This window comes from Mercenaria mercenaria, chromosome 15 (assembly GCF_021730395.1).
Source record: "Mercenaria mercenaria strain notata chromosome 15, MADL_Memer_1, whole genome shotgun sequence".
Lineage (NCBI taxonomy): Eukaryota > Metazoa > Mollusca > Bivalvia > Venerida > Veneridae > Mercenaria > Mercenaria mercenaria.
This window is the reverse complement of record NC_069375.1, coordinates 6,115,352-6,142,294: the sequence shown is the minus strand read 5'-3', so window position 1 is coordinate 6,142,294 and position 26,943 is coordinate 6,115,352. Positions and strand designations below refer to the sequence as shown.

Sequence of the window (26,943 nt, the reverse complement as noted above, 5' to 3'; positions counted from 1 at the left end):
ATTCAGAGAGAGGAATATGTCACATTGCTTCGGGAAAACAATTAGAATTAGCAATATTTATTCTGATAACTGGATTTGTAGAAGTATTAACAGTAGCAGCAGCAGTAGTAGTGGTTGAAATAACAGTAGTCGTGGTATTGATTTTATTTTCATTATTAATTTTGAACACAGCAGCATACACCGCGTATGATAAAGATTTTAAATGATAAACATTACTTCTAATTTAAATGAGTGCCGTGTTTCCGTAGGCGGCTTATAAGACCATTCTTGACAGGGAACCTTGACATTTAGCAACAAAGTGAAGACACTTAGGCCGTCGGCTTTGGTAAGACTTGGTGTCCGGGATGTTGTTCTACAAAATGATTTATTGGTTTCTTTTGAATTAACACATGTAAAAATGATTCGGTTGTTTCCTATGAATTGTGTATGGTTCATGTTTCTGGCAGCAGTGGTTATTTTCTGTTGTCTGATGAAGTCAGGGCTGCCTGGCTATGATGATCTTGTTCCTAGCTTTGCAATTTTGTAATTGGACATCATGACCCCTCCCTTTGTTAAATCAATGGGACAAACAAAATGATGGAAACACTTATTCAATACTCACCAGACAAGACAGTAAGGAAATTAACTGATGCATTCAATCGATAAAAACGACAATTGGGAATATGTAGCAATATATCCTCATTTGAAACGGCTGATGATGCCATTAGATCTGCATTGTGTAGTTGTTCTGTCAAATGTTCTTAACTATAATGGGCAGATAAAATTTGTTTCAAGCGCTCTCGTATTGCGTTATGAATACAGTACTCGTAATGTCAGTTTTAGCTCGCGGACTAGAGTAACTCTAGTAAATAGTAATATACCTTCCTCATTGAACAGCTGAAATCTCTTAAGCAAGGTTGAATGGTTCTCGGTATATAATGGTCGTGCAAAATCAATAGGAGAAGATAGTTTTACGTGTTGATATTGTCAAGGCCAAGAGTGTGACTGGTCGGTGACTATATAAATGGGAATGGTATCTATCCTTCCACTGACCTTCCCAGCACAACTCAAGAAGAACGTTAAAGAAGAATGTTACGATCATAGCAAACCTAACTATCTATAGCATTACGCAACAAAAAAAAGATTAACTTACCCGCTTTTTTAATTGGCAGCCAAGCTCATATGCACCTGGATAGTTGGATCCAGGACGTATGGTTACTGAACATGCCTGCAAAAGAATGAATATTATTAAAACATTGAAAAGATTTATTTCCGGTGTTAAGTTACCTTATTTAATATGAACTTTCATACCTTCAAGTCATTTGCATTTCCCAATATTTGTACAATATTCTGTGCACAGTATAATTATTACGAACATCATTAAAAGCAGGTAATGCAACAAAGCAAAGCAATAACACCCAGTTTGACTTTGATCTTCAAGTGGGGAACCTGTTTCACACCCTTAGGACCAGTTATAACGTTATTGTATTAGATAATAGAAAATTGTGGACCGGTGACAAGTGTGACTATTAACTCTTACCATTGATATGTACTGATTGGACTTGTATTTCTTTAAAGGTCCATTACTAAGGGAAAGTGAGCTGGAAATTTTTTTCATAGCCAGTGCATAGACTTCTGCAAGACACTAAATAATGAAGATTGGCAGGTCAAAATTTACAGAAGGCCTTTGGAACTCAAAGAAGTGTATGTGTATTATGTTGAAATTTCAATGAATCGACAGAATGACCCCCCAGGTCTTTTTAACTTTCTTCATACTTCATAGGAAAATAATTGTACATATACTGCGATTTATTTCGAATTTCTACATACCAACTTTCATTTTCCAATAAAATGAAATAGTTTCTGTGCTTTTTAAAAGAAATTAAAATGTTCACTTTCCTTAGTATTGGACCTTTAAGTCTGCCTGCTGTTTCACCAGCAAACTTATCGTAACATAGCTTACTAGTTGACAGAAATTACGTCATTTTGTTTGTCATTTTTATTTTACTTTCTTTTAAAACTCAAAAAGAACTTAACCGCCTTGGTAGGCTGGTGGTAGAGCGTCCGCTTCGAGGGCGAGAGGTTGTGGGTTCGATCCCCGGTCGCGTCAAACCAAAGACGTAAAAAATGATACTAGTAGCTTCCACACTTGGCGCTCAGCATTAAGAGGATAGTGCTAGGACTGGTCAGCCCGGTGTCAGTATAATGTGACTGGGTGGGGTATCATGCCACGTGCCGGCGTGATAAGTTGGGCATTGTGCTCGCTGCTACAAGTAGACACCGTCGTTTATATGACTGAAAAATTGTTGAAAAAGACGTTAAACCCGAACACACACACACACACACACACACACACAGAGAGAGAGAGAACTTACAAAGGTATTCAGATCGCAATCAATTGTGTTTGTACAGGATGGTCCACCTTCGTATACCTCTTTACAATCAAAGCATTGTGTGTTGTTATTTTGAGAATCTGAAAAGTTACAATTATTTTCCTGAATAATTCTACTCTTTTTTTTTTTTAATTTGAGAGTGTGTGAAACGCTGGTTTTAGCGATAATAATATCTTATGTTTTTATAGGTGTTAAAATTCTAGCCCTGACTAACATTATATATTTAGTTGTGAAGAATATTCTTTTTCTAACTAAACAATTGAATTTGACTTGATTAGACTTGTATATTTCTCAACCTTAACAAACTAAAGAGAGTTGTATTGGCCTAATGCAAGAAAATAGTTAAAAAAAACAAAAACAATTCATACAATATATTTCACTGCAGAGAAATTAATCAAAATATGTATTGCGAAATACGTTTATATCCACATCCCTCTGCATTACAACTATCTTCATAACAACACTAGCAGCACAATGTAAGATCTTCTTCAGTCGCCCTCTTTCTTCTAGAATTACCATCGCCATACGCTTTCTTATTGCAGAGTTGCAACTTGCAAAACTGAAATCAAGTCGGTATATTAGGTAAATTATCAATAGTTATTTTGTTGACAAGAGATAGCCAAATCAAAGTACTAAACATAGCTTCACTGTACATATTGTTACTATTGAGTTTCGATGTGAGGAGGTGTGTATGTAGGGACAGGGGTGGGAGAGGCTGCGTTCACGAACGTTACTGTTCCTATGGTATTTTGTCCTATCAGTAAAATCTTATCAAACTGAACCTGAGAACATGTTCATCATACCTATTTCTTATAATTATTTCGCAGATCAGCGCCCGTCGTAAGGTATGTTTAACAACTGAGATTTGATTAAATGATATATAAAATTCTGTTTCGCTGTTGCCAATATTACTATGTGTACTTCAAGCAAGGGTCAAAATTGCAACTGCTATACTGCATTTTTGCAGGGATTTAATTAGGAATCTCTATGAATTATCAGCGACACAGTAAAAGCAAGTAATTAAATAATAAATGTTTGTAAATAAAAACTGGAAAGTAGATCCCTCGGAAGCACCGAGAACAATGCAAACAGTGAAAATTGCAGACTCGGTTTGATTGAGTCTGTTCATGAGCAGTTATGAAAAATGCAACACTGCCCACGCCCCCTAGCACCGGCTTAAGCAGTATTCAATCTTCAAATCTAAATGAATTGAAATCAATGATCCCGAAGAACCAGAAAATATAACAACACTGAGATGAAGTCGGGGCGACATTTTACGGCCGCCACACAGCACTTAACACCCGCTGTTGTGAAGTAAATAAAAAGCCATATGTAAGCCATATGCCTCGGTTCTCTCGGATGCTAGTCCAATTCTCTAACCATGCTCGTTCGGGATATGGACTTTATCCTATGCCGAATATAACATTTTACTTTCGAAATTATTACACGTCATTTTAAATGATAACGTCTTCGAAGAGGGGAAGTGTTATGGTCGCTTACGCATAGTACGTACGTTTTAAGCCAATCTCAGACAACTGTGTCAGGGAGTCATTCTTTTGCTCAGTGGTTAGAGTATTGTATTATCACCGGATCTGAATTCCGCCACAGGCAGTTGTGACATTTGTCATAAAATGTTTTTAATTCATCACAAATAACAGAAAAAATAAAGAGAATTTTTAACACTGTCTTATTTGAAGCGATTGACTTACCTTTTTTCTATTTTTTTCTTAACACGATCATATTCATAGTTATATATATATTGTATAATGTATGTTATCTTGTTACATAAAAATAAATGATATTAACATCAAATCATTGTTACAACGTACATTGTGTTCATTAGAATAGTGCAACAAACATCTAAAAGGAACAGCGAATGAAACTTTACTGTAGTGTATGTGTAGCAATGAAATATATCAATATCTACACTGAACTAATAGACATTGTAGAAGGATACAATATACAAACGATCACAGTCGATGGCAAAACGCCGGGGAGGTTGAACTTTCAAACATTCACGCTTAAAAAGAAAACATTTTCAAACTCTGTAGTGTCGAAGCAAGAATCGTAATAGAATTATTTACACATATACGGAAAACCCAAACACATATGCGTTCATGCTAGTTACAGGAGGTCAATTGACGGCACGAGTTCTAAGACTAGTGACACACATGCACACATGTACAACATCACATGCATATTGCATTTAACACGGCGTTAAAATTATGTACTGCCTCTACCGACTTCGCATGATGTTTTAGCAAAAATGCAATTAAATCAGGAATAAACTATATAAGGTTCTTGTGCCATGCAATTGTATATAACATATATATATGAAAGGCTTAAGATCAGTTACCTCAATTTTTTTACATCCGGTATTATAAAGCGGTTTCAAAGTTGCAGGGGACAAAACTTTGCCAATGTAGTAAATCAATTTTACGAATATCTGTTACAAATATATATATTCTGCAATCGTAACGTTAAATGACTATGACGTCACGAGAAGACGGATCATCCTGTTTGTACACGTAACGTTGTCATACGAGAAACGTGCATTGTAACGGAAGTTTGATATATTTAGATATTATGAGAGGAAGAAAAAACACGAAAATATTAATATCTGATCAAAATTGTGGTTAATCAACTTTTACTTGTGAAAGAAATACACAGCTTTGTTTTAATTTCACGCTGAGGTAAAAAAAAAACTGTATCTAATACATCAAATAGAACTTACATCGGGGATATACATGTAGATACATATTTCTACAAACTTTACCTCGTCTTCCTTGCAAATATTGACATCCTTACAGTTACCTAGGTCTGCAATGTTTTGGCAATTAAGGCACGTGATGCATTCGGCAACTACAATAATGAACAAAATGCATTGACATGTCTATAACAGATATCGTCTTTGGTATGTTCTGATTGATTTTCATACATACACAGTAAAATAAATCGGTTATGTTAGATAATACTGAAATTGCATGTCATCTAACGACTTTCCGAAAGATATATTATGATATATACACCAATTTGGCCTAGTCATATGACATATCTCAAATACGTACGCCAGTACCTGTCAGAAGAAAAATATCTGACGATTTATTTAATAGAAAGATTCATTATTGGGATGAACATTTTTATGCTTAAGATTCTTGGTATTTCATCAATATCATGAAAACTGATTACTTTAGCTGTTGGATCTTTTACAATATCGATTCCACATCAAAGTGTGGAAATGCTTTATGTCCTTACATGTCCTTATTCACGATAAACAGCAGTTGTCTTAAGAGATTGAGCGCTTAATATTTAATAAGTTACTAATGATAAAAAGTTTTAAAAAGACTCAAAGAGCTTTTGTATATGGAGAAAACACAAATGTGGCATACTCTTCCAGTGATAGTAAGACATAGTAATATGTGTTTTCGTTCTCTTATAAGAGTTAAGAGATGCGTTTGGTGAAAAACATTATCATGAATAATATAAATGCTTCAGAACCAATCATAAAATTGGTGCTGTTACACAAAAGAAGATACTAGTAATTCTGAAGGAATGGTAGTGGACAATTCCCAAACTGGGATAATTTTTTTTCTTACGTTATAGATCGGTAAATAAAAAGAAACTTTATACTACCTTTCGTGCAGAACAGAAGTCCAAGTGTGACATATCCTGAAAGATAAATTTTGTTACAGTTAGGCATTGACAGCTCTCATCTCTGAAAAGAAATCTGCAAGATTATGACAGAATTTTCTTTTGTTTGCGTTTTATTGCCAGATACATAGTCAGTACTTCAGTATGAATTCAACAATACTATTAAGAACATTACTTTATCATGGTTACGAAAGAAAATGAAAGTTTTTATGTCTTTAAGTCTTGGCAATGATAATTCCATGACAAATCGAGGGCTTAGAGCGATACTGGTCTATCTGCATCTACTTCTGTTTACAGATAGACCATTTTTGCTCTAAGCCCTCGAAATGTAGACCACCAGTTCTAAATGATAAAGAAATGCCAAAACCTAACCTATATAGAGAGAGAAATTACTTTGACCGCTTTTGTGCTATTTTGCCGTAATGATCACAGACTTTGTTCATAAATATAATTATGTCAGTAAAAGTAGAAAATTACATCTGATATTTCAATGATGAAAATTTAATAATGAAAGTAAGGAAACAACTATGTTTACCTATATATATTACTGGTCTCATCTCGATTTCAGTATGGCAGTGTGTGCACTCCTTGCTCTGTAGAGATAAGATGGCCCTAATATTTCACACATGAAATTACACGAATTATTATTGGCTGCTCAGTTGTTGTTGCACTTCAAAAATGCAGCGTTACTGATGAACAGTGTACAGGTCTTTGACCTGTCAACTGACGCGGGAATGACAACAATATATCTTGCTATGTTAGCATTTATTATACAGTTATTGACTTATGTTGAGGTCAATATGTGTTTTTACGGACCTGTAAAAATGATATTGACCGAGGATGCAGTCATGTTATGATAAGCATTTACATTTTTTAGAGCAACGACGGCAATGTACCAGTGGTCCGACCCCTGCTACTACTTTATCGAGATCTTCTGTTACATTGACCTTTTTGTGTTGGAATGCTTTAGGGAAAGAGATACCTTATGAATTTCAAGAATTCATAAAATTGTATTAGACAGGTATTTCCTTCCAGCTGGGTATCGAAGTGGGTTATACGTTGTTAAATTACTATTTATTGTCTTTACTATTTTTGTAACATAAATTGTTAACTACGTATCCAATCGTAAACATACTGCATGTGTGAACATTTGCAATAAATGGAGATATTATCAATCAAACCAGTACACAAAGACATTGAAAAAGATATCATACAGCAGCCTTGTCACCAACCAATCTGAGAACACTGGTTAAGCTTTGAATGTATTTCACAAGAGAATCTTGCACCAAACTAACCAGATTATAGAGAAGCCCAAACCTGCTGAAACTTGTAAAATCCAACATCATTTTTCTTTTAGTTAAATTGGGTCTTGTATAAGAATAAAAAAACACAGAGAATGAAATTACAAGACAACTGGAAGGTAGTTAGAAGTAAAATAAGTCACCAAATCAAAGTTTTAAATCAATCAGAAAACATACCTCTTTAAAATATTCCCCAATTCCCTAATTCCATATTGTTCGATAAATCATTTTAAGCATCCTGATTTATTTTGACGAATAAAAATGCTTTGTTTGTAATAAATATGAGCTTAAGGAGCTAAAGTATTGTGTGTCACTCGAGTGTTACAAAGTGTGCACAATGAAAGTTTGAATCTTGTGGACGTTGTTGTAAACAAAACAATAGTAAAGTCTTCCGGCGACGATCGTTTTATTTACAATGTAATGTGACTTTTGAATATTGTTGGGGGAAGAGGGGGCGAGAGGGGATGGGGCGGCTAAGAGTAAGGGATGTGCTCCATGAACCAGTGGTGTTTGCCACTGACCGATTTAAGGTGGTGATTTAAGGTTGTGCCCCGCTCATTTTGTTTTAGTGTGTTTGTTTTTCAATGTAAAACATTAATGTCCCTGTCATGAAAATTCAGAAGAATCAATAATATCGAATTGGGTTCGAGTTACTTTTAGTTACTTTGTAAGACTTTGTATCTGACATTTTTATTTATTTGACCGCCACTATATAAAAAAACCATAAAGATTCACCTATAAAATAAAATGTACACACATCCTGTAAATATTTTTTGACTTTTAGCGACTAACTAAGACTTTTAACACTGGACAAATGCTTGCTTAGGTCCGTAGTTAAATTAAGGTGTGTATATATATTTTTCTTTATTGTCTTAATATTCCAGTCGCTGCATTTGAAACTAAATGATCTACGTTATATGGGGATAATTGTTAAGAGAAGCACAACTCTTTAAATGAAAGAATTGGCAGATCCACACTGGCTATAGCTTTATCAGATAAAGTGGTAACCTATACGCAGAACAAGTGGTGAAAAATTAACAAGATTACGCTTTTCAAGCCTTGTTATATTCATGTCCGCTATAAACTGTATTAAATGAAAAGGATGGGTGCACCTGGAGCAAAAAAGTGTCCGTCTCTGAGCACAGTTTTCATTTAGTCGAGTTATTTGCTGTTTATTTCAACAGTGTGCAAACTTTTGTCATTTTCTGAGAATATCGCATTTCATTTTATGCTAACTACTGTATTCTATAAGTTAAATATTTTTATATCTAATACTCACACTGTGAAAATATGAAATCTGTATTTTCACACTGAGAGATATAGCTGCCGATCTACTTGTACATTGTGTATAAATTTTAAATTATTTGCTTATTAATAGCATATTGCTCGATTCAAATTATTTTACTTAATGAGAATTTCATAACGTTATGCAGCAAAAAAAAAATGGAACTTTATGTTGTGTGCGTCTTTATAATGTCACAACACGTCTGACGTCATTTCTGTTTACGCGTGTCTGTTTTCCGCGTTGAGATTAAATTTTGCTGCAAAATGCACATCTCAACGTAATTAAGCATAATATATATATATATATATATATATATATATATATATATATATATATATATATATATATATATATATATATATATATATATATATATATATATATATATATTTGAGTGAATGTATGGAATATATCTCAGCTCTAAGTGTGAAAATTTTCACTCGCGGCGCTATTCCATATTCACTCAAAACAAACAAATATCCTCTTTATATACAGTGCTTGTCCGGATCAATTAATTATTGAAACACCGTATTTAAAGGGCTAGTCCTAAAAAAAAAAGCAATGCGTATTTGCATAGAAATATTCGGTTTTTGCGTCTGAAAAATTCGCCTGAAATCGCAACGCAGTTTCGAATGGGCAGCTTAGAAACACAATTAAGTGAATACCGCTATGTTTCTTCTTTGCCAATAAAATCTATAAAAAGGATCCTGAAAGAAACTGCAACCAAGAAGAATAATAACAGACTCGGTTCGAATGAGTCTGTTCATGGGACTTATTTCTCATTAAAAAGTTATTCTGACCTCAAACAAAAATCTAAGAACGTCATATCATTTTAATGATCCCGCCGTTCTGATATATTTTATTTGCATTTTCATTTTCGAGAAACACTAGACACATTTTTGTGAAATTTAGGAAAAATAACGATAGATATCCAACGGGGAAACCTATGTTCCAAAAGTACAGTCTCCCCACACCGCAATTTTCAACACGTGGACGTGCATACAACCAGCTTTTTCTCTTTATGATCAAGGGAATGCTTCCTAAGACCAGCGGGCCCCAATTTCACGAAAAAAAACTTAAAAATCAACATTAAATAACAATAGCTTAAGCAATAGCATGATGTTAAAATAACAGACTTAACTAAGAAATTACTTAAGTTTTTTTCGTGAAATTGGGGCCTGGCTAGTACTTCTCACATTTCAACTTTTTGCCGGATTATGAATGACTGTATGTTGGTAAAGTGTTGATTCCCTCATAAACATTTGCAACAACCTTAGAACATTAGGGAAGGCACCATTTAAGTGATTAATGTACATGTTTAACTCTGCCACAAAGTCACTGGACCAGTCCCCTTTGTGTGTAGCCATGATTTCTAAGCCTTAAATTACTTCCCGCATTCTGATCTAATATAGGAATCCGTATTTGAAACTAAAAGAGAATTTAGAAATCAGCTTGTACTTCAACATTTTATTTGAGCAAGATGATACAAGTATATGTGTCCATGTGAAGTTTATTTGAGGTATGTGACACAGTCATAATTGAACCATGTTAAATTTCTTGAGCGGAAAAAACAGCAGCTACATGAGTAAAGGACCAGAGGACATTTTGTACCGTTTCAGTTTTTTTCTCAAGACGATTCCGTGTGGCCTCATTCTCGCCGATATACAAGATTAGTTTTGGTTAAGTTTTATTTACATTTCAGTGGTCCATTACTTTGCGCTGCAGTAATAGGGCATCTGTTTGTACCTGCTAGTACATGTACTATGAAGCCAAATTTGCGGCGAAACTAACTATATCAAAAATCATATTATTTAAATGTCTGTATAGTCTGTGATCTGGAAAGTCTGTCTCTTTGTGAAATGGCTTCTATGCTCTGCTGTACAGAGATTCTTTTACTATTTCTTGCAAATATTTCGTATACAAATGCACATTCATAAATTAGACTTTTGAACTGATTCTTTTGTAAAGAAGAACTAAACAAAACCGGGAGATCATATTTATCGAGAATGCTATCGAATTCAGTGAAAATTCACGACAGTTCAAAAAATGAACTAAACAAAGCGTGATCAGTTTTGCTATATATTTCGTATAAGTCATTTTATTTTAGGCAAACGGAATCTGTTCTTTCATATTTACCTTCAGTGAATGATTAACTCACATTGATGCAAAATATGAAGAAAAAAAATATATATATCTAATTTTCACTTGAGACATATCACAATTTTATGAACCTTAAACAGAAACCTATATAGCACAAAAGTAAAGCTATCACAGACGAAATCACAATATCAACGTTTCGATGAAGTACATAGTCTTGAAAACTATTCGGGACACAAGAAACATGTTTTCTATTTCCTACTGCACTCAAAATCATTTAGCCATGAGTTTCAGCGTACACTTTGTGGTTTCCATAGCAACACTCCTCATTACAACAAAATATATCATTTGAAATTATTGATGAATTGAACGAAAGCTATTTACAAAGCTATGAAAGAACAGGTTCCGCAACAAAAAAAGTTAAAACCAATTATACCTTACCCCCAGCAATATGCTGGTACCCATTTACAGTTGGGTTGACTGAGGCAATTGTGATAAAGTGCCTTGCCCTAGGACACACCGCAATGGGAGTAGCCAGGAATCGAACCCGAGGCCTTCACCTCCGCAGGAAAGCGTCTTAGCCCTCTCGATCAATGTGTCTTTTACATAAAAAGCCGCTTTTATACTCATCATTTTCGAAACGAAAGCAGGGTGTGTATTTGTTTTCGTTTTGTTTTGACTTTTTAAGCAAATATTTGGATGTGTTTTGGAGAATGGGTCTATGACTGTGTGAAAATCTAGAAAGTATAACGAAATGGATCTCAAAGGTCCATAACGCTTTGACTTTTTATGTTTAAACCAGATGAAACAGCTTTCCAAACAGATGTTATGCGTAATTACATGGTTAGAAAAGCACTACTTCTAATATTGCACATGAACAGTTATAGTTAGAACCATAAAGGGAGGTAATAAAACTAGTAGTTTCAATAAAACATTCATGTATTTTTAGCAATATTCAAACTTTTGGCAAATGTTAAAGAAAGTAATTATCAGAAATAGGATTTACCAAGAAATTACTGTATTTTATGTTCATCATTCAGCCACATTTTAAACAATGGCAATATTAGCATATAGGTGACGCATTTTACATAAAAAAAAGAAACGTGGAAATTCCACGAAAACCAGGTTTTCAATTGCATTATGTAAAAAGAACGGTCATATTCTATTATTCATATAATTTTTTTGTTATAACTATGATCATATTTTTCTATTTTTAGTTATCCAATGGCATTAAAATGACCTTTTTGTCACCAAAACAAAAACAAAAATAAAACAAATTGGGATCTCAGTGCACCCTTCCATTCCACAGCAAAAAAAAAAAAAAAAAAAAAAAAAAAAAAAAAATATATATATATATATATATATATATATATATTATTGCAAATATGACCCCATTTTTCTATTTTTGGCTACAATAACCTTGACCCTGATCCAAGTGACCTCAAATACATTCCCAACCTTTTGTGTTTGATAAAAGCTATCTACACACCAAGTATACTGCCAATAAGTGTACCCAAACTAAAGATATTGATTGGAAGCCATTTTTCTATTTTTAGTAACAGTCACCCCAGATATCACTTAAACCTAATTTGTCAGATAACCTTGCTTTAGACAGAGTTTAGTGGCAGTAAGTACATGTAAGTCCAAACTAAAATTATAAAGCGGAAACCACCTTTTTGATGATCACACTGAGAAAAAAAATCCCCTTTAGAGAAAAAAATCTATTTTTAGTAACTGTGACCTTGACCATGACCTTTTTATCACAAAAAAAGAAAAAGAAGAAATACAAATTTAGATCTCAGTAGGATTTGAACCTACGCCCTTCCGTCCTACTGACTAAAAAGTAGCTTTTGGCCCAACGCTCTAGCCCACTGCGCCACCGTGTGTGAAGATTAAATAATTATGCAAACTAAAGTTATTGTGCAGAAACCAATTTTTCTATTTTTAGCAACAGCGACCTTGACCTTGACCTTGACCCAAGTGACCCCAAAAGCAATCCAAATCCTCGTCTCCTCACCATCGATCTAAAGACTAATTTTGGTGTCTATAGCTTGTTCCAAACTAAAGTTATTCTGCGGAAACCAAGTTTGACGCCCGAAACCCGACGGCCCGCCCGACGACATATCCCAATCTAATAACTGGTTTTCTACAAAAATCTGGTTAGAAAGAACAATAGATTTTATTGGTATACGTGCTTGTTAACACTGCCATTTTTTTCACTGCGCCGGTATTGGACAATTTCTAGGACATTATTATCATTTCCGTGATAAGATTTAAGATTTAATACTCGCAAGTGCGGTTTGCAACGAATGAGGTAAGTTTTCTACTCGCTTATAATATCTTAAATGTCCATTTTTAAAAATTGAATACCTGCCTAGATTAAATATATTTTTATTACAATGAGAACAAATCCTAACATTATTTCAAAACTTTTATTGTCAGTTAAAATATGTCTACATTTTGTATTTTGCTCTCATAGATATCAAAACAATTACATTTCAGCCACCATGAAGTTTCTTCAAATTTTAGTCTGGATAGGTAAGACCTACGTTTTCATCTTTTTTTTTTTTTTTTTTTTTTTGTGGTTTTGTTATACAAATCAGTTGATGAAAGTACACCAGGTTGATGTAGTTGCTGCATTAAAGACTTACTGCTGGAAAACACGTTCTAATACATGGATCATTAAAATGACATGCGCATTAAGCTCCTCTGCCTTATGATAGGGTGCTTTTCTTCCAGTTCTTTCTTTCTTTCTTTTTTTTCTTTTTTCTAACAAATATTTTGTGTGCATATTCTATTTCAAAGCAGGCGTTGCCAACAAAAATAATTTTATGATTACCAGTATGGCAGATATCACTCTGGGATCATAGTGTCCATTAAATGTTTCTGTATAACAGAGTTCTAACGTCGGTACAATAGAGCATGATTGTGGCACCGCTAAATGTCGCACCACCGTTAAATGTCGCACTACCACTAAATGTCGCACCACCGTTAATTGTCGCAATCACCGTTAATTGTCGCAAGGTTGACGTGAAATGTCGCAACCATCGCTAAATGTTGCAAAATCATCAGCCGCTACATGTCGCACCTTTAACGCTAACGTACACCGTTATATGTCGCTACGCCAACGCTATATGTCGCACAGCAAATAACAAAAAGAAATAACTAAGGTAAGTTCAAGAGTCATCACAACTTGGATATTGCCTTCAATAATTTTGAACCTGAGATAAGATAAGGTGTGTGCTTGCAGGCCAGAGTATGCATTGTGTGAACTATGGGAAGGACTTAGAAATATCGTACTGTTCTGCACTGCATGTTTGTTTTTTTCAATGTTGCCAAACCTACGTAATTGATTTGATATTTAAAGGTTTGAGCCTCGACACAGTACCCGCCATGGTACTTAAATTATTATAGGTCTAAACTACAGAATCCAATTGAGTCCTGTTCATCTTAAGCGATAGTAGGCCAAAGTCGTGTCGCCCGTCGTATCTTTGTCAAGAGTCGTGTTGGGCCTCGTTTCGTAATGTCGCGCGTTGTATCCCATGTCGTACGTCGGTCACACAACACGAAGCACAAAAATGCGACACGACATTCGACATACGATTCGGCTGATGACATTAGAATTTTGTAACATATGCTAGAATTCTTTTTACCAAATACCGATATTTGAATGGGGAATATGTATGGGAATATATGGTTGACTGAGTGAAGGTATCCAATTACTGTTCTTATTACTTTTTATTCCATTCATTGCTCTCCGGAGAAATTTTCTGTGGTAAGATATATTTTAAATATAAAACATCTGAGATCATATGTGTAGACTCTATAGTTCGTTGTGTTACATTTTCGACACCTTAACCGTGACAATGAAATTTCAACAGTTTTGCACTTGTTTCTGAATTGTTGTTGTTGCTTTCTAGATCAATTACTCGAGTTTCACAGCTCAGACATATATTATAACATATGTTAAAGCAATATTATAACATATGTTCAAGCAAGCCGGAGCCACCAGCGGTCATATTTTTCTCACAAATCCTGTAGCGTGGACAGTCTAAGTAGACTGGTTGAATGACGAATCATTTGCAATAAACTGTTTTGACAAAACATATAGAAAAAATAAGTTACGGTCATAAAGTCAAGCTGTTTAACATAACAAAATACCATTAACAACATACAAAGAACAAGTATTGTTTGTAATTATTCTAAAATCGAACAAGCAATTTCAAACAAATAATTTGACAGAACATGTCTTTCTACCAAAAACCGGTAAATAGGATTCTTTGTATATTTTCTTGTCTAAATACTTTGTTCGATTTCAGAATACATGGTCAGCCGCAGTTATTAATTGAACATGGCTTACATTTTCAATATGTCTTTGCATTAAAAATATTATGTGAACATTTAACTAGGAGTGTTTGATTTATACAAAAACATGGCCACCAGTGGACACTAATTTTTTACATCTCTTTAAGCTTCGAAACTCAGGTGATCAATCTAGGGCCATCATAATAAAGGCATACACACGCGAGTCTTAAACCTGTTCGTATTACTAATCATACAACCGCACCAAATTAACCTAACACTGTTCCTGTGCTGTGCAGTAGCAAAAAAAAAAACGAATGATTTCCTATCAACTGGTTATGGGTTTTATTTCATTGTTTGAATTATAGAGTTGAGGTCGTTATTATGATTATTTGTATAACATGTTTAGTCTGCTGACCTCAGAAAAGTACACAAGATTTCTGTCGGGCTTTAAGTCAAGTTTATTTCATAAAGTAAACTTTGAAGAAGAATACACAGTGAATTGTTAATATATGTCTCAGTTTTGAATAGGCATTGCGACATTTAGCGCTGCTGTTGCGACTTATAACGGCGGACAAATTCTTGCGACATTTAGTGTTAAATATGCGACATATAGCGGCAGATGATTTTGCTACATTTAGTTGTGGTTGCAACATTTCACGTCAAGCTTGCGACATTTAGCGGTGTTGCGACATTTAACGGTGCCACATTTCGTTGTTGCATATTACATTACCTTTTATGAACAGACTCATTCAAACCGAGACATTCATCGCTTTGTTTGTCTTGTGTTTGCGTCCTATGCTTCCAAAGAATACTCTAATGTTAATGTCACTGTCATTTAACTTAAAGCTTAATTTGTATAGCATTGAGATAATTTTTCAATCTTGTAGACATGTGTTTATATTACAAACCACTAGAGGAAACTTTTATTAAATTTCTCAAACTTTTATTATCTTGGTCGGTTCAGATTTTGCCTCGTATTTTTGTAAATCCGTTTAGGATCATGTCCAAAACTTAATTTCAGCGTCAGCCGCTTCGTTCACACCACCAGATAACACTGGCCGCGAATTTGTTTTAATGTTTATCGAAAATCTGAAATTAGGCGGTAAAGATGTCCCTCTGGAGCTGTACTGCACTACACAAGAGGAGAAGCCAGTAAATGTTCATGTTTATTCGCCTAAGTGGAATTCTCCGAGAGTTGAAAAGAGATTTACGTTGAAAGTCGGCCAAGTTCATAAGACTTTAGTTGATTCAGAGCTACAAATGATCGGCAGTTGTGTTTCCTCGAAATCGATTCTTATCAAAGCAGATGCAGAAATTGCGTGTTACGGCGCTAACAAGCAAACATTGTCAAACGATGTATTTCTTGCATTACCAGTCGATGCTCTTGGCACCGATTATTACGCAATGGCATATAGCCCTGCACTCGTCAAAACACAACTCGGTATAGTAAGTACGGTTGATTCAACCAATGTCAAAGTCACGTTACCGATCGGTCATGGAAATGTAGATGTGTCGTTCAAAGGGATAACGTACCATGCTGGAGATATTATCAACATACGTGTGCAAAAGTATAATACTGTTCAACTACAAAGCAGTGGTGATCTCACTGGTGAATATACTTATTTCAACTTTTAAGTCATAATAAATATTATCTATATCTAAATAAATTGATAAGATGTCTTTCAAATTTCAAAATAATCAGTTTTTTTTTTATAAATTTTATCAATTCTAATAGTACATTTCCGCTTAAACCGGTGAAAATGTGTGCACATTTCACTATCTCTCGATCAGGTCTGCTTGTTTATTTGGATGCACCCTATGACTCTAAAGGAACTTCGTACAAACTGACACATATGTTTAACTATAATTTTAATGTACTTCGCTCTTTAAGGTGCTCATATACAGAGTAACAATCCTGTAGCAGTATTTAGCGGTAACGTGAAGACAAATGTCGGCAAAGGTGATTTCGAGGACCATCTTGTAGAACAGCTAATATCGTCTGACAGATGGGGTCAAAATTTCGTTACTGCTCCTATTCCAGGAAGAATGGTCGGTGATGTTTTTAAAGCGGTCGCTAGGGAAGACAATACTGTAATCAACGTTCCTAGAAAAACATTAATAAACTTAAATAAAGGAGGTGTTACAACGTTTGAATTACCGTCTGGCCAATACAGCTATATTACATCGACAAAGCCAATCATGATCGCACAGTTCGTAAAGAGTCAACAAAACCAGTCAGTGGACGCCGATCCATCCATGATGATGATTACCCCGAACGAACAATTTGGATCTGAATGCACTTTTGCCACACCTGAATATACACATCCAGAATACGGAAACGATCAATCATTTCGGTACAAGAACGAATTCATGATTGTCACTAAGAAATCTGATATACAGGGACTCGTTTTAGATGGTAGGCCTTTCCCAAACACCAACTGGACGGATATACAAGGTACAGATTTGGTAGGGTCCTACGTAACGCTGTCCCACGGAGTACATACTGTGCGACATTCATATCCGTTTTCAACTTTTGGCGGCTACCTGTACGGTCATGCCTACCACGAGTCTTATGGTTTCCCTACAGGAATGAGAACTGCAATTTTATACTATGTAAGTCTTATCATTTTTCATGTTTTTACTATTTGGTATTTAATGGAGTTTATATAGCAATCGTTTTGAAAGGCAAACTAATTGTAAAAGTAAGATTTCCTTAAAACAGTGTTGAATTTGTTTTATTGTAAATGTTTCTATCAGTTCCATATATTTGTAAGTATAACTAAAATTTAATTGAATCTATAATTACTTACAGAATTGTACACCTACTACCAGTGTACCAGTTCATGGTATAGACTGTGGGGGAAAGATAGAGCCAAGTAACATTGGTACGTATTCAGTACTTCCGTTCAGATATATCTGTAATAAAAAGAATAACACTTCTTTATATTCTGCCAACTAGATAAAAAAAAATGTAGTTGATATGGTTGTGAAAATGATTTACTTGCAAACAGCTAGTTTTAAATATCGCACAATTTGGAAACAAAATGTCATAGATTTCAAGAATACTGAAGTTTAAAAAATTGAACCATTTAGTGTGTATTAAAAAAGAAGTTTCATGAAATGGATTTTTCCCGCCATGTAATTAGAGGGTCAAATATTTTGTGCGAAAAATATGTAAATACAATATCAATGTTCATATGTGTGTTCGTCCGTTTGTTTGGTGAAACTGAGATGGCTGTTGAAAAAAGCAATATAATTAGACAGAAGAATCGCCGTCCACGCAGTACTGTTATAATAGAAGTCTACAGGGAAACGGTGATCCTCCGTATAAATCGTGTAATTGTGATAGGCATATATCAAATACATTGTAAATGAAAAACAAACAGGTCAAGTAACGAATGTAACAATATCGCAAGCGACCAACACAGCATCAACACAAGTAGCAACAGCATCAGTAACTACAAAAATATCAACACATGTAACAATTCAACCGCTAACAACAGTTACTGCAACAACAACGAAAGCAGGTGCACCGAGTACAATACTTGCTGCATCAACCGGCCCTGCACCGAGTACAACACTTGTTGCATCAACCGGCCCTGCGCCGAATACATTATCACCAACTACAAGTAAGATTTGCATACTCGCTATTTTGTAAACTCTTCGATCCCGAATTACTTGTCTGAATATATTTTGATTGATAACTGAAAATTGTGGAAGACTATGATTAAAGTAATCAGTAGTGTAAAACTAAGGCATGTTTACTTCGTATTATAACATTGCAGAATGCCGGTAACACTTTTCTAGCACAAAGCGTGTTAGACGCTGAAAGCGATACATTGTCCGTCAACTTTATTGAAATGTCAATGAAATGTGCGGGAATGTCACAGTTGTTTGATCACATGTAACTTCAGTTTACATTTAAATTATATGTTACGGAACTGTGATTTGTTTACTCTCTGTCACGGAATGCGGATATATAAAACAAATTGTGTTTCTGTTAACACACGCCTACTCTCCTGTTTTATCACGTCCTCAATACGACAAAAGCGGCAGTTTTACACTAGAATGTTTATAAATTCGTGACATGAAGAATTATCAAACCGAGCCTGCTATTGTTTTCTTCCATTTAAGAGACTTCTAGATTTGAATTTTCTGAAGAGACATTCTTACTCACCTTTTATCCCGAAGAGCAAAAATTCAGCCCTTACATTCGTTCTTCAGCCTGGCGCGTAAAACTTAGCCCTATAACTCACATACGCGCCAATTGCAGTCCTAACCCACCTTTTTCTATCGTTACGCGCAAAGTGAAACCCTTACCCTCTTTGGGCTTTACTCACAAAGTGAAGTCCACATCAAGTCTATACTTACAACAATTTAATATTCAATTATTCAAAATTTGTTAATTTCAGCTATTCGAACAATAATTAGAGCTATCCTACTCACCACAGCGTCAGCGTCAAACCTTGGGAGAATTTTTCGTACCAGTCCATATTTTGACAAAACGTTTTGAGATAAAGCTTTGAAAACTTCAACACTTGTGTACCATCACCATGTCCAGTTTGAGGCAAGAGTGCATAACTGGTTGAATAATGGCCCTTTAAACAAATCTTGGTTAAATATTTTTGTACCAGTTTCTATTTTGTGTAAATTATTTAATATATGGACTTGAAACTTTTATCACTTGTTTATTATAACAGTCTCTATCTGTAGGCAATAGTACATAACTCAGTCAACTATTTTCACGGAATAATGGCCCTTTTTGGACTTGGAATTTGGTTCAGTTTTCGTGCAAGCCAATGTTTTGTCAAATCTATGTGACATGTGGCTTTGAAACTTTGAATACTTGTTAATCTTCATCTGTAGACAAGAGTACATAACTCTGACAACTATTTTGGCTGAATTATGGCCCTGTTTGGACTTGGAAATCAGTTCAATTTTTCATACCAGTCAATATTTTGTACGTGTAACTTGTTCGTGATATGGCTTTGAAACTTTGACCACTCGTTTACCATCATAGTTTGCATATAGGCAAGACTACATAACTAGTACAAGGATAGCTTAATTGTGGCCTTTTTTGACATAGACATTAGTTTCGCATACCATTACATATTTTGTTTAACCTGTTTGATATATGCCTTTTAAATTTTAAACACGCTTGAACAAGACCTATCCAAATCCACAAATATAGGTACATTGTACATCTATAATTTTCTCTTGTCTAAAAATCTCTGGTAATATTTTGACCAAACACTTCATCAGTTCTTCGAATATTCTGGTGCGCTGTCAGGTAATGACATCTCAAACATTTTCTTCTTTACACAAATATGAAATGGCGGGGAAATAATTCGTTCACATGAGCTTTAGCGTCACTTCCCAAATTTTAACTGCAAACAATCCGAGATGACTGCTGTATGTAGACAAAGAAGGGTATAATATGGTTTAGAGTACCAATTTCCAATACTTATGCATGAAAGTCAAATGATTAATCGCATCAAATATCCGTAAATGTGCTTCCAACCCTACTAGGGATTTTTAGTTACAGATTCTTTTTGTTGTGGGCCTAAACTGCAAATACATGGCTCTGAGGCTGTGTTTATTGTGCTCTGTGCTTCCGAGAAATCTACGACTAGGGCGTTCAAGGTAGCTTTCTGAATGTATCCTGTTCGAATAATGCAATATTCTGTAAACCTGTTCAATCAAACAAATGGATCATGCCCAAAATGTAATTTCAGAGTCAGCCGCTTCGATTACTCCACCAGATAACACTGGCCGCGAATTTGTTTTAATGTTTATCGAAAATCTGAAATTAGGCGGTAAAGATGTCCCTCTGGAGCTGTACTGCACTTCACAAGAGAAGAAGCCAGTAAATGTTCAAGTTTATTCGCCTAAGTGGACTTCTCCGAGAGTTGAAGAGACATTTACGTTGAAAGTCGGCCAAGTTCAAAAGACTTTAGTTGATTCAGAGCTACAAATGACCGGCAGTTGTGTTTCCTCGAAATCGATTCTTATTAAAGCAGATGCAGAAATTGCGTGTTACGGCGCTAACAAACAAACATTGTCAAACGATGTATATCTTGCATTACCAGTCGATGCTCTTGGCACCGATTATTACGCAATGGCATATAGTCCTGCATCCGTCAAAACACAACTCGGTATAGTAAGTACGGTTGATTCAACCGATGTCAGAGTCACGTTACCGGTCGGTCATGGAAATGTAGATGTGTTGTTCAATGGGATAACGTACCATGCTGGAGATGTTATCAACATTATCGTGCAGAAGTATGATACTGTTCAACTACAAAGCAGTGGTGATCTCACTGGTGAATATCCTTATTTCAGCATTTAAGCCATTATAAATAGTTAGCATTTGTATCTAAAGTATTGATAAGATGTCATTCAAATTTCAAAATAATCAGATATTTATAAGTTTTATCAATTCTAATTGTACATTTCCGCTAAAACCGGTAAAAATGTGTGCACATTTCACTATCTCTCGATCGGGTCTGCTTGGTTACTTAGATGCAGCCTGAGACTCTAAAGGAACTTCGTACAAACTGACACATGTGTTTAACTATAAATTTAGCGTGCTTCGCTCTTTAAGGTGCTCATATAGAGACTAACAATCCTGTAGCAGTATTTAGCGGTAACGTGAAGACAAATGTCGGCAAAGGTGTTTTCCAGGACCATCTTGTAGAGCAGTTGATATCGTCTGACAGATGGGGTCAATATTTCGTTACTGCTCCTGTACCAGGAAGAACGATCGGTGATATTTTTAAAGCGGTCGCTAGGGAAGACAATACTGTAATCAACGTTCCTAGAAAAACACTTATAAACTTAAATAAAGGAGGTGTTACAACGTTTGAATTACCGTCCGACCAATACAGCTATATAACATCGACAAAGCCTATTATGATCGCACAGTTTGTAAAGAGTCAAATAAACCAGTTAGAGCTTACCGATCCATCCATGATGATGATTACCCCGAACGAACAATTTGGATCTGAATGCACTTTTGCCACACCTGAATATACACATCCAGAATACGGAAACGATCAATCATTTCGGTACAAGAACGAATTCATGATTGTCACTAAGAAATCTGATATACAGGGACTCGTTTTAGATGGTAAGCCTTTCCCAAACACCAACTGGAAGGATATACAAGGTACAGACTTGGTCGGGTCCCACGTAACGCTGTCCCATGGAGTACATACTGTGCGACATCCGTTTTCAACTTTTGGAGGCTACCTGTACGGTCATGCCTACCACGAGTCGTATGGATTCCCTACAGGAATGAGAACTGCAATCTTATACTCTGTAAGTCTTATCTTTTTTTCTTGTTTTTTACTGTCACGTTGGTATTTAATGGAGTTTATATATCAGTCGTTTTGAAAGGCAAACTAATTGTAAAAGTAAGATTTCCTTAGAACAGTGTTGACTTTGTTTCATTGTAAATGTTTCTATCATTTCTATATATTTGTAAGTATAACTAAAACTAATTGATTCTATAATTACTTACAGAATTGTACACCTGCTACCAGAGTACCAGTTCATGGTATAGACTGTGGGGGAAAGATAGAGCCAAGCAACATTGGTACGTATTCAGTATTTCCGTTCAGATTTATCTGTTAAAAGAAGAATAATACTTCCTTATATTCAGCTAAATAGATAAAAAGTGTAGTAGATATGGTTGTGAAAATGATTTACTTGCAAACAGCTAGGTTTCAATATCGCACAATTTGGAAACAAAAATGTCACAGATTTCAAGAATATCATAGTTTAAAAAATTGAACCTGTATGTGTGTATTGAAAAAAAAGAAGTTTCATGAAATGGATTTTTCCCGCCATGTAAACAGGGGTTCAAATCTTCTGTACGAAAAATAATAGTAATAATAATAAATGTGATAGGCATATATCAAATACATTGTAAATGAAAAACATACAGGTCAAGTAACCAATGTTACAACATTGAAAGTGACCAACACAGCATCAACACAAGTAACAATAGCATCAGTAATTACAAAACTATCAGCAAAAATGACAACTCAACCGCCAACAACAGTTTCTGTAACAACAACGAAAGCAAGAGTACCGAGTACAACACTTGCTGCATCAACCAGCCCTCCGCCGAAAACATTACCACCAACTACAAGTAAGATTTGCATACTCGCTATTTTGTAAACTATTGGATCCCGAATTACTTGTTTGAATATATTTTGATTGATCACTGAACAATTTGGAAGACTATGATTAAAGTAATCAGTAATGTAAGGATAGTTCATGATTTTTTTTTTCGAATTTTATCTGCACAATGCCGGTAACGCTGTTCTAGCACAAAGCGTGTTAGAAGCTGGAAGTAATACATTGTCCGTCAATTTTATTAAAATATCAATGAAATGTGCGGGAATGTCATAGTTGTTTGATCACAATTCACTACCGTTTGCGTTTAAATGATATGTTACGGGACTGTGATACGTTTACTCTCTGTCACGGAACGCGGATATATAAGATAATAGGTAAGGATAGATTTCTCGGAAGCACAGAGCATCAAAAACCACAGCCTCAGAGCCACGCATTTGCATAGTAGGCCCACAACAAAAAGAAGCTGTAATGGTAAAAAATATTTCAGACGGGTTGCCTCAAACATCCAACAATTACATATAAATTTATGCTAAATATTGATGGAGGGGAAGTAAATTGTAAAGGGCGAAATGGGGTCGTGGGGTGTGTGTGTGTGTGTGTTTTATCCTGAAGAGCAAAAATTCAGCCCTCATATTCGTTCTTTAGCCTGTTGCGCAAAACATAGCCCTATAACTCACATACGCGCCAATTGCAGTTCAAACCCAGTTACGCACAAAATGAAAACCTTACATTCTTTTGACTTGACTTACAAAATGAAGTCCATACTCACATCAAGTCCATAATTACAATAAGCAAATATTCAATCATTTAAAAACTGTTTATTTCAGCTACATGTGCAGTGTGTGCCGGTCCAAAGTTTCTCTGTGAAAAGCTGTATGCCCCTACCCCATGTCCTCCACCAAACAACTACTGCATTAATACTATTAAAAACCACAAAGATGGAACTAAAGCAGTCGACAGAGCGTAAGATTTGATCGTTTATATTTTCGATTGTAAAATTTTCACTTCCTGGAAAATAAGAATAGCAAGAAGCTGATGTTACTGCATTAAAAGAACTGTCTAATTTGGCGCAAAAAGGTTTTCCAACTGGGTGCACAGCCATAAAGAATAATTTTGGAATGAATTAATCAGAACATCTTCCATCTCTACATAAACATCTTATATGTTTAATCCAGTCTGCAGAACCTTTCAACTTCTCAATGAATTAAATCCGTCTGGCTCGTGTTTTAACATTTTGTCTGTAATTTAGCAAGAATGACGGATGGTAACGTAGTGGCCAGTAAGGATGGAATCAGTAGTGTTATGATTAGATCTTGTTTTTTAATTTGGATATTTCTTTCAGAGATTTAAGATTTTACAAATTATACAGAAACTGTACATTTCAAGATTGTCAAATCTTCTGTAGCCTGGGGGTTTTAAACATCCGTGAATTATTTAAGTTTAATTACTAAGTTGACAGAAGTTGAATAATATGTCTGCGTAGTTTTCCTGTGTTCTCGTATATAAACTCAATGTACACTGTGATCAGAATGAGAGGAGGGATAGCCAAGATGACGGGCTAAGGACTACCTAACCACTACACTACCGAATTACAAGAATCCATATACCTCGCATTATTTTAAATGGATAAGTCCATTGCTAAATAAAAACTCATGGATAGTTTTCCTGTACTTCGAAAAATGATTTCTTATGTGTTCCATTGATCATGCTCACTTTCAAGATACCTACTATATTTCAACAGCACGCTTAGGGGTGCCGGTCACACAAAGAAATGCATACAAATCGTCCTGAAACCCGCGACTCTTAGCACACAAATCCGTTACCAAGTCTGCGAAAACTTTCCTCCGCGACACCAAAAAGTATACCGCTAGATATTCCAACCTGGCCTTCAAATAGAGGTCTAAATGTAGCTGTGTTTGCATACATAACGTTTTTTTTTTTATTTATTTATTTTTATGCCCCCGAAGGGCGTTTTATTGACATCAAGTATTGTACAATTTATTTGACCTGTCAAAATATGTTCCCGGCTTTCATTATATTCTGTTCACGCCTTAGTAAGATTGTCATGAAAGCCAGAAACATGTTTTGACAGGTCAATAAAATAGTACAATATTTTTTTTAATACTGTAAAGCATATTATTTAGTAGCACAACACCGAGTCTTAAACTCGGAATACTGAAAAATAACAATTGTATTTTTTTTTTTTTTTTTGTAATTTTGATGCACTGTTAAGTTTATGAAAATGTTATTGTGTGATAATACAGCGTCTATAACCAGGCTAAAAATGTTAAAAATATGTTTCACTTCATTTCACAGGTGTGGTAGTTTTGACACTTGTTACCGTGAATGGTTTCTAGGGTCCTCGGACAACGACAAATGTCGAAAACTGAGCGATAATGACGAACAGCGACTCGACTTCCAGTGCACATTTTGCTGTATTAAAGACAACTGTAACAACCCACTGCATCCATCAGACGACACCTTGTACAAACCCGTGTAATCACGACACTGTACAGTCAGTATTTGTATAATTGTATTTGAATTATTATGTTGAAAACCATTCGCTATTAAAGAAATTTTCAGTGGGTTATTATTGTTATACAAGCTTTCTGGTAACATTCGCCGAGTTGAACTTAGGCATGCTCTACTCCGTTATCCTTTACTGAAATTGCCATAAAAAAACTCCACTAAGATAGAATATATTATTACTGAGCAAAAATAATCCCCTATTGGAAATGCTTTGGTGATACTTGCTGCCACTGGGATCACACTTAATTTGGAAGCCTGTATTTCTCCAAAATACCTACCATCTCTATTTCAGTATTTATTACAGAATTCCTTGCATATTTAAAATTAAAAACAATCTGTCTTTTGTAACTGACGGATGAACAGATGACAGATGGACAAAGACAAAATAAAATGACCTGTATAGTCTACATATTACTTTCTATGTCCATGGTTTCGTGAAAAAAAAATCTCATGTACTTTTTAGTTATATCAGAATCCACCATTCGTGACTAACATATTGAATCGGCGTTCCTGGCCCCGTGTTCACAAAACATTTTTCGGACTCAGCTGAGTTTGAGTTGGAAATTTTAATATCAATTTTATTAAAACTTCAAGGTTAAATTCCAACTGAGACTGACCATCAATACTGAATAGCCACTTGAAAAGAGTTAACTTAAAATTTTGTTTTAAACATTCTATTTAGATATAAATGACAAATAAAGTTTCATTATCAAACTCAACTGAGACTGAAAATGTTTTGTGAACACGGGGCCTGTTCTCCACAATATCGTCTACCTATTTACCAAATTTCATGAAATAATATCTTGTACTTTATAAGTTATCGCAGGATCAGTTTTTAGGGGTCACATTTTCTGGATTTGTTGCTATAGCTATGAAATAGAATGGAAATTGTAATTGGACATGTGTATTATTTGTATAGCTATTTAAACTTGTACCATGTTTCGTGAAAAAATATCTTGTCCTTACAGAATTATATCAGGAACTCACTGTGTGACAAACGTACTGACGGACGGGGATGTGGCAAACCATTACTAGTATGAGACTAATAATATTAATACTCTATCAAATGTTTGTTTCAGCAAATCCGCAACAGGCTTGTTTATGAATTTCAGCTTTTTGCTTGATCTAGATTTCGTTCCAGAGGTCATCAGGGGCAGAAACTTTCAGAATATTTAAGATATTTATTTTATTAATTACCGCAAAAATGTATTTTTGCAGTGTTAAATTCTTGGACATGAAAACATTTGTAAACTTTTTT

General features: G+C 35.0%; 1 protein-coding gene across 2 annotated transcripts; it reads left to right on the top strand.

Moving 5' to 3' along the window:
- Positions 1 to 12,914: 12,914 nt before the first annotated feature.
- LOC123539868 (uncharacterized) lies at positions 12,915 to 25,742 on the top strand. Of its 2 annotated transcripts, XM_053524443.1 has the most exons (13): positions 12,915 to 13,020; positions 13,209 to 13,244; positions 16,033 to 16,620; positions 16,903 to 17,624; positions 17,824 to 17,896; positions 18,398 to 18,578; positions 18,615 to 18,640; positions 20,747 to 21,334; positions 21,616 to 22,331; positions 22,536 to 22,608; positions 22,960 to 23,166; positions 23,984 to 24,119; positions 25,473 to 25,742. In XM_053524443.1, exons 2-13 carry the CDS (start codon positions 13,214 to 13,216, stop codon positions 25,654 to 25,656), a joined length of 3,525 nt encoding a protein of 1,174 aa, XP_053380418.1. In that variant the 5' UTR covers positions 12,915 to 13,020; positions 13,209 to 13,213; the 3' UTR covers positions 25,657 to 25,742. The 2 variants fall into 2 exon arrangements, with proteins under 2 accessions (XP_053380418.1, XP_045180619.2); XM_045324684.2 differs by having other exon boundaries at positions 18,398 to 18,640.
- Positions 25,743 to 26,943: the final 1,201 nt, after the last annotated feature.